Raw genomic sequence first — 13,472 nt, forward strand, 5'->3', positions numbered from 1 at the left:
GCGAGTTTGAAAAAAAGAGAAAAATGTCATCGTTCCGATGGAAACACCGAGGCGGAGCCACGGACCGCGGCCGACCGGGAGCCCTCTAGTGCGGGGGAGAGCAGTACGCAACGCCGAGGCTTGGATCCCTCCGCTGCGGCCTTCTCGGAGCTACCGACAATAAATAAGTCCTGAACAGCTGCTTACCATGACTGGCACGTTGCGACGGCATTCAGATGACCTCTAATTTGCATGCAGTTCACTAATTTAGTTTAAAGCAGACATAAGCAAATTGTATTAAAATGCACCATGAAAGCAAAGCATGATAACAAGCATTTTGTCGCATTTCCAGTTAAATCCTGCTTTCCGCCTCTAGATGAACATGTCAGCTCGTAACTACCGGGTCGAGGCTCTTTACTCTGCGGAACACCGACAGATTCTCCGCTAAATAAGCCGAGCAGGTAGAGAGGAGAGACGCAGGCCTCAGGTTGTTTTCATAGCAGCCCTCCGAGCTTTTCTCCCGGCCTCCGTCGCCCTCCTCCCCCCTCTCCTCTGGTCCCAGGCGGGGTCGTCCCCAGCCCCTCAGGATGGACACCTCCTGGAGTAATTTCCTCTTTCAGGTGAGCCTGGGAGCTGCTTGGTGGAGGGGTGGGGGAGTTTCAGCATAGGGGGGTTAAAGAAGGTGTGTGTGTGTGTGTGTGTGTGGAGGGGGGGGGTCACAGAGAGGTCATGGAGGGGTCAGGGTGAAGCTGGTTGGATTCAGCTTTAGTTCACACTGACCAGTCCAGCTGGAAGTCCCCGCAGCGTGTCCTCCACATCCAGACAGGCTGGAGTTCATCTGCAGGTTGATGGGACTGGTTTACAGTCTGTTATACTGGATTTAGGATCCATGACTGGTAAACAGGTAAACTTACAGAGAAAAGAGACCTTTTCTGCTTGTTCTGCAACTTTTTAAAAAAAAAAAAAAGTTCTTTCCAAAACATGGAAATCAGCTTAACCTGAAGGTGGATGACGGCTGGATGAAGCATTTATTTATTTGCAAAGGAGAATTTATTAGACATTATAAAAAACATGATTGTATATTTTTCTTGTAAAATAGTTTAATAAAAATATCCCCATTGTATCCCACTGACATCCACTTGGCTATTGTAATTTACTGAACTCAGAATCTTTTAAAATAGTTTGTTTTGGTTTTTTTAATTTCTTTTTTTCCCCCACTTTATTAGATTTTTTTTTGTTTTAATTTTGCTTTTTATTTTTTATTGTATCTTATATTTTTATTAATTTTACTTTATTTTGTATTTTTTTATTTTAATTTTTTTTGTTTATTTTTGCTTTCACTTTGTTTTATTTTATTTTAAGGAAAACAATGGAAAATCTTTTATATTCAATTCAGAAATAAATCTAGAAGATGTAAAAAATTTGACTTAAATTCTGAAAACAAAGCAAAATAAGTTTTTATTTGTATGTTTCATCTCTAATTTAGAAAAAAGTCAATTAAAATGTATTTCTCAGTAAAGTAATAGAATCAACAGATTTTCCTTATTTCATCAGGACAAACAGAAAATCTCAAGTGGATTAAAAATGTTTGCTTCAGATGGAATAAATGAAATCTGGATGGTTAGAAATCCTGTCTGATTTTAGCTGTTGGGTTTTTATTCATCTCAGGACTGTGTGGTTTACGGTGATTTAAAAAAAACAGTCACAAAAAGATAAATGATATCTTTCGTGGGGAAGTGAATGCACCAGAACAAATCCAATAAACATAAAAAAAGAAGTTTTTGGAAAATCAGGTTTTCAGAAAAAGAAACAGTGAACTGAACCCAGTTTCTGACCAGTAGAATAACTGGTGACAGGTGAGGGTGTCATTGTTGGGTATAAAAGCTGAAGCCACTAAAGTTTTAGTGTTTCCCAGCTTGATATTGTCAGGAGTTTTGGTTTTACAGCATCTACAGAGCAGATTTCAGAGAGTCTGCAGACCTCAGGCAGCAAAACCTGGCACCATCTAAATCAACAATATTTTCTGTCTTTAATGTTTTATTTTCCTGTTATTTGTGTGTTTTAAGAATAACTCCGAGCATGTGAGTGAAACGTAACGTTTTTCCTGCAGCTGATTAAGTAGACATGTTGTCTCGTCCCCTCTGCCAATGATGTAGATGAACTTCTGGACTGTTAATCCAGATGTTGTCGAACTGTTGCAGACGACGCCAACTCAGAGCCAGCCGGACACGCCTCTTCAGTCCGAGCTGCTGCCCGAGCTCACCGGTCCGGCTCAGAGTCCTCCGGCAGACCACATCGTGACGCCACCGTCCACCGTTGACACCGCCGCTCTGAGCGAGGAGCCGCTGCCTGGTGAGGACACTAAGTCAGACCAGTTATGCTTCATGTGTTGTTGGGCTGTTGGCAGGACGACAGTCTGGTGGAGCACCGAGCTGGGCTTCATGTCTGGGTGCGCAAACATCTGGAAGCTTCTCTGGTCAGATGAGGCTGAAATGAAACGGCTCTCATCACCCAGAGAACACCCACCCTGAAGCACGGCGGCGACAGCATCATGCTGGGGTGTTATCCACCTGCAGGGACTGGGAACCGGGTCAGAACTGGGAATGGTGGATGCAGATAAACGCAGGGAAATGAGCTCTTCCAGATATCTGAGAAAGTCGAAGTCCAGAATCCATCCAGAACCAGAGATTTTTTTTGTTTTGTTTAATTTTATTTTGATTTTATTTTATTTGATTTGATCTTATTTTGTTTGATTTAGTTTAGTTTAATTTCATTTTGATTTGTTTTGTTTGATTTTTATTTTGTTTTGTTTCATTTTAATTTTATTTGATTTTTTTGTTTTATTTGATTTTGATTTTAGTTTGTTTTGTTTTTGGTTTTGTTTGATTTTGTTTTTGTTTTGAATGTATTTGTGACCCAGGCATTAAGAATACCATATTTTCCCATGAGTTAAAAAGGAATATGGAAAATAAATGAAGATTTTTATTGTGTTTTACAATTTTATCTAATTTTGTCATGATGTTTGATTAATTTAGTTTAGGACGTTGGTATTTAATTATTTGTTTCTAAATTTATTTATCCATGAAGTTTAGATGGAACATGAAAAAGAAAGATGTGAAGACAGATGGATACTTTGATAACAGGTTTTATATCTTATGATACTAAAGAGAAAAGAAATATAAAGTCTGATTTATAGAGATAAAAATGTCCTGGCCTTCTACATGCAGATCGCTGTTTTTATATTAAATCATTTTTTATTACAGGATTTATTTTTATTTTTCATGTTTATAAAAACAGTATTTTTTAATCCAGAAATGTGTCAATAATATTCAGTATTTTCAGTTTAAAAACTCTTTAAAATGTACAAATTTAGATTTTGAGCCCCTTCCTCCCTCTCTGCTGTGCTTCAGCGCCCTACTTGTTACCATGGAAACTAGAGATTCCTGCTAATCAGATAGGTAGCAGACTAGCAGCTATCTATCTGACTAGCAGAATTCACACCTAAACTAACTGCAGGGTCGTTTAGGTGTGAATTTAGAGTTAAGCGTGTTTATTTCCAGACGTTTGGACACGTTTTGTCCTCCATACACAGGAAGGGTTATGATTATTGATCTGCGATTGATGGAAGTAAAACCAGACCGATGTGTTCTGTGTCTTCCAGTCAAACCGGTCTCCAAGCCCGCTCGGCCGGCCCACATCTGCGCCACCTGCAACAAGGAGTTTAAGAACAGCTACAACCTGCGGCGCCACCAGTCGGTGCACACGGGCATCAAGATGAAGGACCGCGCGGCGCGAGACAAGGAGGAGGCGGGGAAGGTGGGACGTGTGGAGAAGCAAACCATCCCCCTGTCTCTACTCCAACTCACCCTCCCCCCACAGCCTCCCCCTCCTGACCCCGCCGCCGCCCCCGAGATCCTCCCCCAGGCCATTCAGCACGCTAACCAGGACGGCCAGCCGGTCTCTGTGTCCATCGCCCCGGCAACTGTAACCATGGCTGCAACGCCTCAACCCATCCAGGCAGCTGTGGTGGTTGTTGGGTCCGTTGAGCAGGTGGGTGTGTGTGGAATGTGTCTGTCGTTAGTGTCCCACTCAGGACGTCCACAGTCCAGGTCGTCCCACTCAGGACGTCCACAGTCCGAGTTGTCCCACTCAGGACGTCCACAGTCCGAGTTGTCCCACCCAGGTCGTCCCACTCAGGTCGTCCCACTCAGGACGTCCACAGTCCGAGTTGTCCCACTCAGGACGTCCACAGTCCGAGTTGTCCCACCCAGGTCGTCCCACTCAGGACGTCCACAGTCCTGGTCGTCCCACTCAGATCGTCCCACTCAGATCGTCCCACTCAGGACGTCCACAGTCCTGGTCGTCCCACTCAGGACGTCCACAGTCCGAGTTGTCCCACCCAGGTCGTCCCACTCAGGTCGTCCCACTCAGGACGTCCACAGTCCTGGTCGTCCCACTCAGGTCGTCCCACTCAGGACGTCCACAGTCCAGGTCGTCCCACTCAGGACGTCCACAGTCCTGGTCGTCCCACTCAGGTCGTCCCACTCAGGACGTCCACAGTCCTGGTCGTCCCACTCAGGTCGTCCCACTCAGGACGTCCACAGTCCTGGTCGTCCCACTCAGGACGTCCACAGTCCGAGTTGTCCCACCCAGGTCGTCCCACCCAGGTCGTCCCACTCAGGGCGTCCACAGTCCTGGTCGTCCCACTCAGGTCGTCCCACTCAGGACGTCCACAGTCCTGGTCGTCCCACTCAGATCGTCCCACTCAGGACGTCCACAGTCCAGGTCGTCCCACTCAGGACGTCCACAGCCCAGGTCGTCCCACTCAGGTCGTCCCACTCAGGACGTCCACAGTCCTGGTCGTCCCACTCAGGTCGTCCCACTCAGGACGTCCACAGTCCTGGTCGTCCCACTCAGGTCGTCCCACTCAGGACGTCCACAGTCCTGGTCGTCCCACTCAGGACGTCCACAGTCCGAGTTGTCCCACCCAGGTCGTCCCACCCAGGTCGTCCCACTCAGGACGTCCACAGTCCTGGTCGTCCCACTCAGGTCGTCCCACTCAGGACGTCCACAGTCCTGGTCGTCCCACTCAGATCGTCCCACTCAGGACGTCCACAGTCCAGGTCGTCCCACTCAGGACGTCCACAGCCCAGGTCGTCCCACTCAGGTCGTCCCACTCAGGTCGTCCCACTCAGGACGTCCACAGTCCGAGTTGTCCCACCCAGGTCGTCCCACTCAGGTCGTCCCACTCAGGACGTCCACAGTCCTGGTCGTCCCACTCAGATCGTCCCACTCAGGACGTCCACAGTCCTGGTCGTCCCACTCAGATCGTCCCACTCAGGTCGTCCCACTCAGGACGTCCACAGTCCTGGTCGTCCCACTCAGGTCGTCCCACTCAGGACGTCCACAGTCCTGGTCGTCCCACTCAGATCGTCCCACTCAGGACGTCCACAGTCCAGGTCGTCCCACTCAGGACGTCCACAGTCCAGGTCGTCCCACTCAGGACGTCCACAGCCCAGGTCGTCCCACTCAGGTCGTCCCACTCAGGTCGTCCCACTCAGGACGTCCACAGTCCGAGTTGTCCCACTCAGGACGTCCACAGTCCGAGTTGTCCCACTCAGGACGTCCACAGTCCGAGTTGTCCCACCCAGGTCGTCCCACTCAGGTCGTCCCACTCAGGACGTCCACAGTCCTGGTCGTCCCACTCAGATCGTCCCACTCAGGACGTCCACAGTCCTGGTCGTCCCACTCAGATCGTCCCACTCAGGATGTCCACAGTCCAGGTCGTCCCACTCAGGACGTCCACAGTCCTGGTCGTCCCACTCAGGTCGTCCCACTCAGGACGTCCACAGTCCGAGTTGTACCACCCAGGTCATCCCACTCAGATCGTCCCACTCAGGACGTCCACAGTCCGGGTCGTCCCACTCAGGACGTCCCACTCAGGTTGTCCACAGTCCAGGTTGTCCCACTCAGATTGTCCCACTCAGGACATCCACAGTCCGAGTTGTCCCACTCAGGTCGTCCCACTCAGGACGTCCACAGTCCGGGTTGTCCCACTCAGGACGTCCACAGTCCGGGTTGTCCCACTCAGGACGTCCCACTCAGGTCGTCCACAGTCCAGGTCGTCCCACTCAGGACGTCCACAGTCCAGGTCGTCCCACTCAGGACGTCCACAGTCCAGGTCGTCCCACTCAGGTCGTCCCACTCAGGTCGTCCCACTCAGGACGTCCCACTCAGGTCGTCCACAGTCCAGGTCGTCCCACTCAGGACGTCCACAGTCCGGGTTGTCCCACTCAGGTCGTCCCACTCAGGACGTCCACAGTCCGGGTTGTCCCACTCAGTACGTCCACAGTCCGGGTCGTCCCACTCGGGACGTCCCACTCAGGACGTCCACAGTCCGGGTTGTCCCACTCAGGACGTCCCACTCAGGACGTCCACAGTCCGGGTTGTCCCACTCGGGTCGTTCCACTCAGGACGTCCACAGTCCGGGTTGTCCCACTCAGGACGTCCCACTCAGGACGTCCACAGTCCGGGTCGTCCCACTCAGGACGTCCACAGTCCGGGTCGTCCTGTCTTGTCGTTGCAGATGTTGGATCTTGTCCTGTGTCCCACAGAACCCAGTCCCCGTCGCCAGCAGCAACCAGGTGAGGAAGAACCACGCCTGCGAGGCGTGTGGGAAGGCCTTCCGAGACGTCTACCACCTCAACCGCCACCGTCTGTCCCACTCGGACGAGAAGCCGTACTCCTGTCCCATCTGCCAGCAGCGCTTCAAGAGGAAAGACAGGATGAGTTACCACGTGCGCTCCCACCAAGGCGGCGTGGAGAAGCCCTACATCTGTCCACACTGCGCCAAGGCCTTCTCCAGGTGTGGACTCTCACCTGTCCCGTGTGTCTCCGCCAGCGCCGTGACTTACTGCTGTTTTATGTCCTCTTCAGGCCGGACCACCTCAACAGCCACGTCCGACAGGTGCACTCCACAGAGCGACCCTTCAAGTGCACGGTAACGCTTCTCCTGATCTGTGGAGCTTCCCGTGAAGCCGTTCAGGTCCAGTCGCTCCCCACCAGTTTCCTTCTCTGATCCCAGTTTGTTTGCTGGGAAAGAAGCAGACTGGATCCTTCTACAGACGGGAGTCGTACAGGAAGCAGATTGCATTGTGGGTGGGGGGGGCGATCGTCGGACCACTGATGAAAATCGGATCAGCGGCCCCGTCGGGACTTGATGCAGCTCCATGTTTTAATGTGGACGCGAAGACGGATCATTTCGTCCGTCTCCTGCGTTGTTTACGATCTGATGTGGTTCGTTGTCAAGGAGTTTAGCTGTCCAGCCTAATCACCATGGCAACGTAAAAGACTCGTAGCACTTGTGTTCTCTGGTGATAGGTCAACGGGAACATTCGCATTTGTCACCAAATTCCAGCAGATTTGTTTTGTTTTCAGACAGAATTTTTCTTACAAGGAATCCGACGTGCAGAAACGACCAATCAGAGAAGGCGTATTGATGGCGTCACTGGAGACGGTGGCGAGCTGTGCAGGTGTCACTTTGCTGTTTCATTCAGACGTCTCATCGTAGCCGAGCGTCTGTGGGCCAGCTTAAGCTCCATTATGGACGTAAAGTCCGTCACCGTGATGCTTCCCTGCATCACGTTGTCATGGTTACATCTGTTCATCCACCAGTGGGCAGTGCTGAGTTGGTACCAGTTGTTTACTGGGATTGTTTACAATGTTTGTTTTTTACAGTGGCTGTTCACCGTAGTTTTTTACAGCGGTTGTTTACAGTGGTTTTTTTTACAGGGGTTGTAAAACCCTCTCTGTTTTCATCATCAGATGAAGGACAGCCGGTCTCCCTAAAAACAAACCGAACCGCCTGCCTTAGCGGCTCCGTAGACACGTCCGTCTTCTACGTCCTGCAGAAACGGATCTTTTTAGAGGAGAAAATAAAGTTGCAAAGTGAGAAGCTGTAAACCAGTCAGACCCCTGCAGGCTGCTGGGTAAACTGGTGGCTTTGGGGGTCTTGTTCTTCCCGACTGGCTTCTTTACCTGCAGATGTCCTCTCATACTGGACGATGCTTCAGCTGCACGTCTCTTCAGATTAGAAGTGGAAACGTTGATGTTCTGACTCTTTCTGATGCGTCTGCAGCTTCTCTTCTTCACCTCCAGAGCAGGAATACCCGCAGAGGGCGCCTGTTTGTTAGGCTACAATGTGCAATGCATGGTGGGTAATTTACTAATGTATTGGGTTCAGGTCAATGTGCAAACATTCACCGAGAAATACTAGATATCAGAATGTCTGATCTCCGATCCTTCGAGTGGGAAAAGAGGGAAACTGGATCATTTTTGCAGATGTTGCAGCAGAAAGTCGTTCATCAGCTCGCATTTATCGCTCTGTGGAAACGTTTGTCCACTTCATCTGGTCTGAGCTGCAGTTTGTCACTTGACCAGCGGGGCGACATCTCTCCTCATGAGGAGCAGCTGCCTGGTGTCGATAGATTACCGTGTTTTGATAGATTTCGATGTCTTTCCTCCGTGAACGAACACCTGGAAGCTTCGTGGAGCTTTCCGTGAGCATATTAAACCTCCCGTCGCCTGGTCCTCTGCTGTGTTCAGAATTTATTCTGAGAAAAGCAAACGTTCCAGTCAGGATGCTTCAGCTGCCGGCTTTCATGTCTCTCCTCAGACGTGCACGTCGGCCTTCGCCACGCGGGACCGTCTCCGTGCTCATCTGATCCGTCATGAAGAGAAGGTTCCGTGTCACATCTGCGGGAAGCTGCTCTCGGCCGCGTACATCACCGACCACATGAGGGTCCACAACCAGTCGCAGCATCACGCCTGCCACCTCTGCAACCGCAGTAAGACGCCGCAGCATCACCCGACATGTGCACACGCTCACCGCCTGACCGGCTCTATCTGCTGTGTGTCTCGCAGGCTTCACCACCCTCACCTACCTGCGTGTGCACGCCCAGAAGCACCACGGCCAGGAGTGGAAGGAGAGCGGTGGGGCGCGCGGAGGCTTCGGTGGGACGGGGGCCGGCGGCGTGTTGCTCTGCCAGCTGTGCGGCGTCCAGTGCAAGACGGCAACGCAGCTCCAGGGTCACATGGGAACCCACACCCAGCAGGGTGACCCCGACCCGACGAGCGCGGGTCCCTTGGGCACCACCAGCGTGGCCGTCACTGTGTCCAGCGCGAGCTCAGTGGGACTGCTGGTCACTGACTGCTCCAGTATCGCCCCCCAGCCCCACAGCTAGCATGGCGATGGCGGGGGTGGGGCGGGTGGGGAGGGGGATGGAAGCGAGCGGGAGCTGGGTGAACGAGAGGACTGAAGACAACAGCTAGTACAGGTGTGTAAATCTGTCCACTCTGGTTCTGCTCCTATTTTAACAGTAGAAGAAGAATTTGTAGTTCGACACATGAAGCAGTGTGATGTCACAGTGGGCGTGTCCACGGTAGTCGCCACCTCGTCGTTTCCCGCACCAAGCAGCAGACTGTAGTGACCTCATTCTGTTGGCCATTCGGACACGAAGCTGGCCAGCTTCTCCTCAGTGCAACTGTCACCATGGCAACCACCACGTCGTTCCAAATATTTTCAGGTTTTTTTTTTTTTTTGCTTATTTATAAAACAAAAAAAGGACATAAAATCAATGATCTATAGTTATTTTTAACCTGCTTCAACGTTCGAGTCACTTTGAGCTCCTGCTGCAATGCATTGTGGTCTATATGAACCCGTCATCCTTGATCACTACTTTTCAAGGTGCATTGTGGGTAATTTTAAGTGCACTACTTTTTCCTCTCATTCTAGAAGTATGTAAACATATCATAGACCGTGTATGAAAGATGTACGGAGCCTTCGGCGGTTAAGAGTGAAGTCTATTGAAGTGCATAAAACTGCAGTTCCCCCTTCATCCACTAGGGGCTGCAAAACAGAGCAAATCCCCATAGACTCCCATGTTAAAAAGACCAACTTCACAGCAGAAATAAACATGTTTACAGCAGAAATAAACATGTTTACAGCAGAAATAAACATGTTTACAGCAGAAATAAACATGTTTACAGCAGAAATAAACATGTTAACAGCGTGGTTCAAAAATCCATCTTAGGTTTAATAGGTCAGGTTTACCTTCATGACAACTGTGGGGGGAGTGGATTTTTTTCTAACTCCTTTTAAAAGTAATTTAATCTTGAAATTCAGCATATTTAGGGGCGTGTCCTTTTGATTGACAGGTACCCGGTCTCCCGCTTCAAGTAAGAAGAACGTAGAACAACTGCGGTTTTTAGCCGGTTAACAACGTGACTTAGCTTTAGCCCGCTTACCTCCGTTAGCTGGTTAGCTCCTGTTATCTCTGGGTTAGCTCGGTTAGCTCTTAGCTACAGAAAGCTTGGAGTTCGATCGATGTCAATCATCCACCATGACAACCCCCCTCTCAGCTCCACCTCTTTTTTCCGGGCGAGACCGGGCATGCCCCTGCCAAGATGCTGATGGTAGGAACCGCCCACCAAGCTTCAATTCAGCTCTTCAGAAACTACAGGTGATGTCACAGAGGCTCCGCCCACCTCTTTGTTTACAGTCTATGATATATATACATGTAGGTATTAAGGTGGACATTCGCACATAGTTGGAAATTTGTGATGCAAACAGGAGAATAATAATAATAATGTCATGAAATAAACGCAAAATGATGGTAAAACGTCTCCCTCGATACTTTCAGTACGACCATCAATAATAAACAACACAGACATGTCAAAGTAACTTTATCATCTACGCTGTTTACTGTAAGACTAAATGCCGCCGGTCCTAAACGCCACTAATGAACGCCGCCGGTCCTAAACGCCGCCGGTCCTAAACGCCGCCGGTCCTAAACGCCATCGGTCCTAAACGCCACTAATGAACGCCGCCGGTCCTAAACGCCGCCGGTCCTAAACGCCATCGGTCCTAAACGCCACTAATGAACGCCGCCGGTCCTAAACGCCATCGGTCGTAAACGCCACTAATGAACGCCGCCGGTCGTAAACGCCACTAATGAACGCCGCCGGTCCTAAACGCCACTAATGAACGCCGCCGGTCCTAAACGCCGCCGATCCTAAACGCCATCGGTCCTAAACGCCATCGGTCCTAAACGCCACTAATGAACGCCGCCGGTCCTAAACGCCATCGGTCGTAAACGCCACTAATGAACGCCGCCGGTCCTAAACGCCACTAATGAACGCCGCCGGTCCTAAACGCCACTAATGAACGCCGCCGGTCCTAAATGCCACTAATGAACGCCGCCGGTCCTAAACGCCGCCGGTCTTAAACGCCACTAATGAACGCCGCCGGTCCTAAACGCCACTAATGAACGCCGCCGGTCCTAAACGCCACTAATGAACGCCGCCGGTCCTAAACGCCGCCAGTCCTAAACGCCACTAATGAACGCCGCCGGTCCTAAACGCCGCCAGTCCTAAACGCCACTAATGAACGCCGCCGGTCCTAAACGCCGCCAGTCCTAAACGCCACTAATGAACGCCGCCGGTCCTAAATGCCAATAATGAACGCCGCCGGTCCTAAATGCCGCCGGTCCTAAACGCCACTAATGAACGCCGCCGGTCCGGCGTGGAGGTGTGAAGGATGGATGCGAACCTGAAGCTCGGTATCGAAGCACAAACGGAACTTCTGTGACATGAACTTGTTTCTCTTCCCAGGTAAACGTGCCACGCCTGGACACGCATCGGGAGAAGCTGCCGTGGAGGCTGGACGCCATGAGGACGTCACCGCCTCCAGCTCTGATGGACTGTCCAGAACTGATGCTTCGCACTTAGCTGCCGTCACATCATGGTTTTATTTTCCCTCTGAGCTGCACAGCCTCTGGCAGTTCTGTAAAGCTGTCGTGGTTTTTAAACTGTTTCTACTCCGCCGTATCAGTGTTTATAACGAGGAAAGCCGCCGACGCCGTGGTGTACAGACACTTTTCTATCGCTGCAGAAGGGAGACTGATCGCTGTCACTGTATATTCCCTCTGATCATTGAATGTGCATAACTCCTCTGCTTCATATGATCTCTGTTCTGACTGGATGCTGATTTGTAACTAAACTTTTTGCCATGTAATTTGTAGCTACCTTGGTGACACATTTTTCTGTGGCTGTGCATATCGATTGTACCTGATGCATAGTGCATAGCACATTGTTACGATTACTGTATTAAAAGGCAGTAAATGCATGTGTGGATTCAACTGTGTGTGTGCACATGGTCGTGTGTATTTCACCTGATGGGTATGAAACGTTGTCTTCCGCCTCCATCCTGCAGCTCTGGTCGTTTTGCATGACTGAAGACCAGTTTCAGTAGCTTCACCCGTCTCTTGTTTTCCTCTTAATTTCATTTTGTATCTTTGTTTCTGATTATTAGCATCTCATCAGAATTCATCTATGTGGTTGTTTTGGTTTCTGTCTCCAGCTTGACCACGACATGGCAGTAAAAGTTACACACAGACGAAAACGATGGAGCGTTTTGTATTTAAATATTCATTTTGGTTGAGAAGAAAATGTGTGGTTGCATAGATCCTGCCACAGGGTGGCGCTATACGCCATACTGATCCTGCTGGTAATTCTGCAGAAGAAGTAGTTTTCCAACAGGAATACATATTTATTCCTCCAGATGAGTCTCCTAAAGGGACACAAACAGCTGGATGAGGAAAAGTGTTAACGTTCACTAATGGAAGGCGTCTTTGTTGACATGTAGTCACATTAAAAACCTGATCGGAATAAAGACGTAACAATTACAAGATTCGATCAAAGTTCCATGAGGGAGGAGGTGGTGGGTATGCCGACAGTCGTACAACTGGAACGCGTGGAAACGCATCTTCCCTAAACTCGTAGATTACTCCTTCAGATTTGTGAAATGTCTTTTACGTCTTTTAACATTCATTTATTCATTTTCTGAACCGCTTATTCAGGGTCGCAGGGAAGCTGGAGCCTATCCCAGCTGGCTTTGGGCGACAGGCAGGGTACACCCTGGACAGCTCGCCAGTCCATTGCAGGGACACACAGAGACGAACAACCACTTACGCTCACTCCTATGTGCAATTTAGAGTAACCAACTAACCTAACAAGCATTTCTTTGGATGTACCCGGAGAGAACCCACGCATACACGGGGAGAACATGCAAACTCCACACAGAAAGGCCACTGACCAAACCCCAGCCAAAGATCGAACCAGTGACCTTCTTGCTAACCACTGTTCCACCGTGCAGTCCTTTTAACAAACATGTTAGTCTGAAATCACAGCTTTCATAATCAGACTACACATCTACACATAAAAAGATGGGCGGAGCCTCAGTGACGTCACTCGCTGAATCTGACCTCATTGGGCGGTTCTCGCTGTCGCCATGTTGGCGGCGTCACCAGTAGCTAACCAGCTAACAGATGTGGGTGGGCCAAAGCTAAATGAAGCGGTTAATCCGGCTAAAACCAACTGTTTTGCAACATTCTGCCTTCTTACAGCTACCAGTACCTGTTAATGAAGGAGGACAC

The 13,472-nt window shown here is 50.0% G+C and overlaps 1 protein-coding gene across 2 annotated transcripts; it reads left to right on the forward strand.

The window, feature by feature from the left end:
- The first annotated feature begins 6 nt into the window (after positions 1-6).
- On the forward strand, positions 7-12,291 carry maza (MYC-associated zinc finger protein a (purine-binding transcription factor)). Of its 2 annotated transcripts, none has more exons than XM_079253509.1 (8): positions 7-599; positions 2,136-2,331; positions 3,641-4,029; positions 6,594-6,844; positions 6,916-6,979; positions 8,654-8,825; positions 8,902-9,314; positions 11,650-12,291. In XM_079253509.1, the coding sequence occupies exons 1-7, from the start codon at positions 567-569 to the stop codon at positions 9,219-9,221; spliced, it is 1,425 nt and encodes a 474-aa protein (XP_079109635.1). In that variant the 5' UTR covers positions 7-566; the 3' UTR covers positions 9,222-9,314; positions 11,650-12,291. The 2 variants fall into 2 exon arrangements, with proteins under 2 accessions (XP_079109635.1, XP_079109636.1); XM_079253510.1 differs by having other exon boundaries at positions 2,181-2,331.
- Positions 12,292-13,472: the final 1,181 nt, after the last annotated feature.

Source organism: Telmatherina bonti (assembly GCF_933228915.1).
Source record: "Telmatherina bonti genome assembly, chromosome: 14".
Lineage (NCBI taxonomy): Eukaryota > Metazoa > Chordata > Actinopteri > Atheriniformes > Telmatherinidae > Telmatherina > Telmatherina bonti.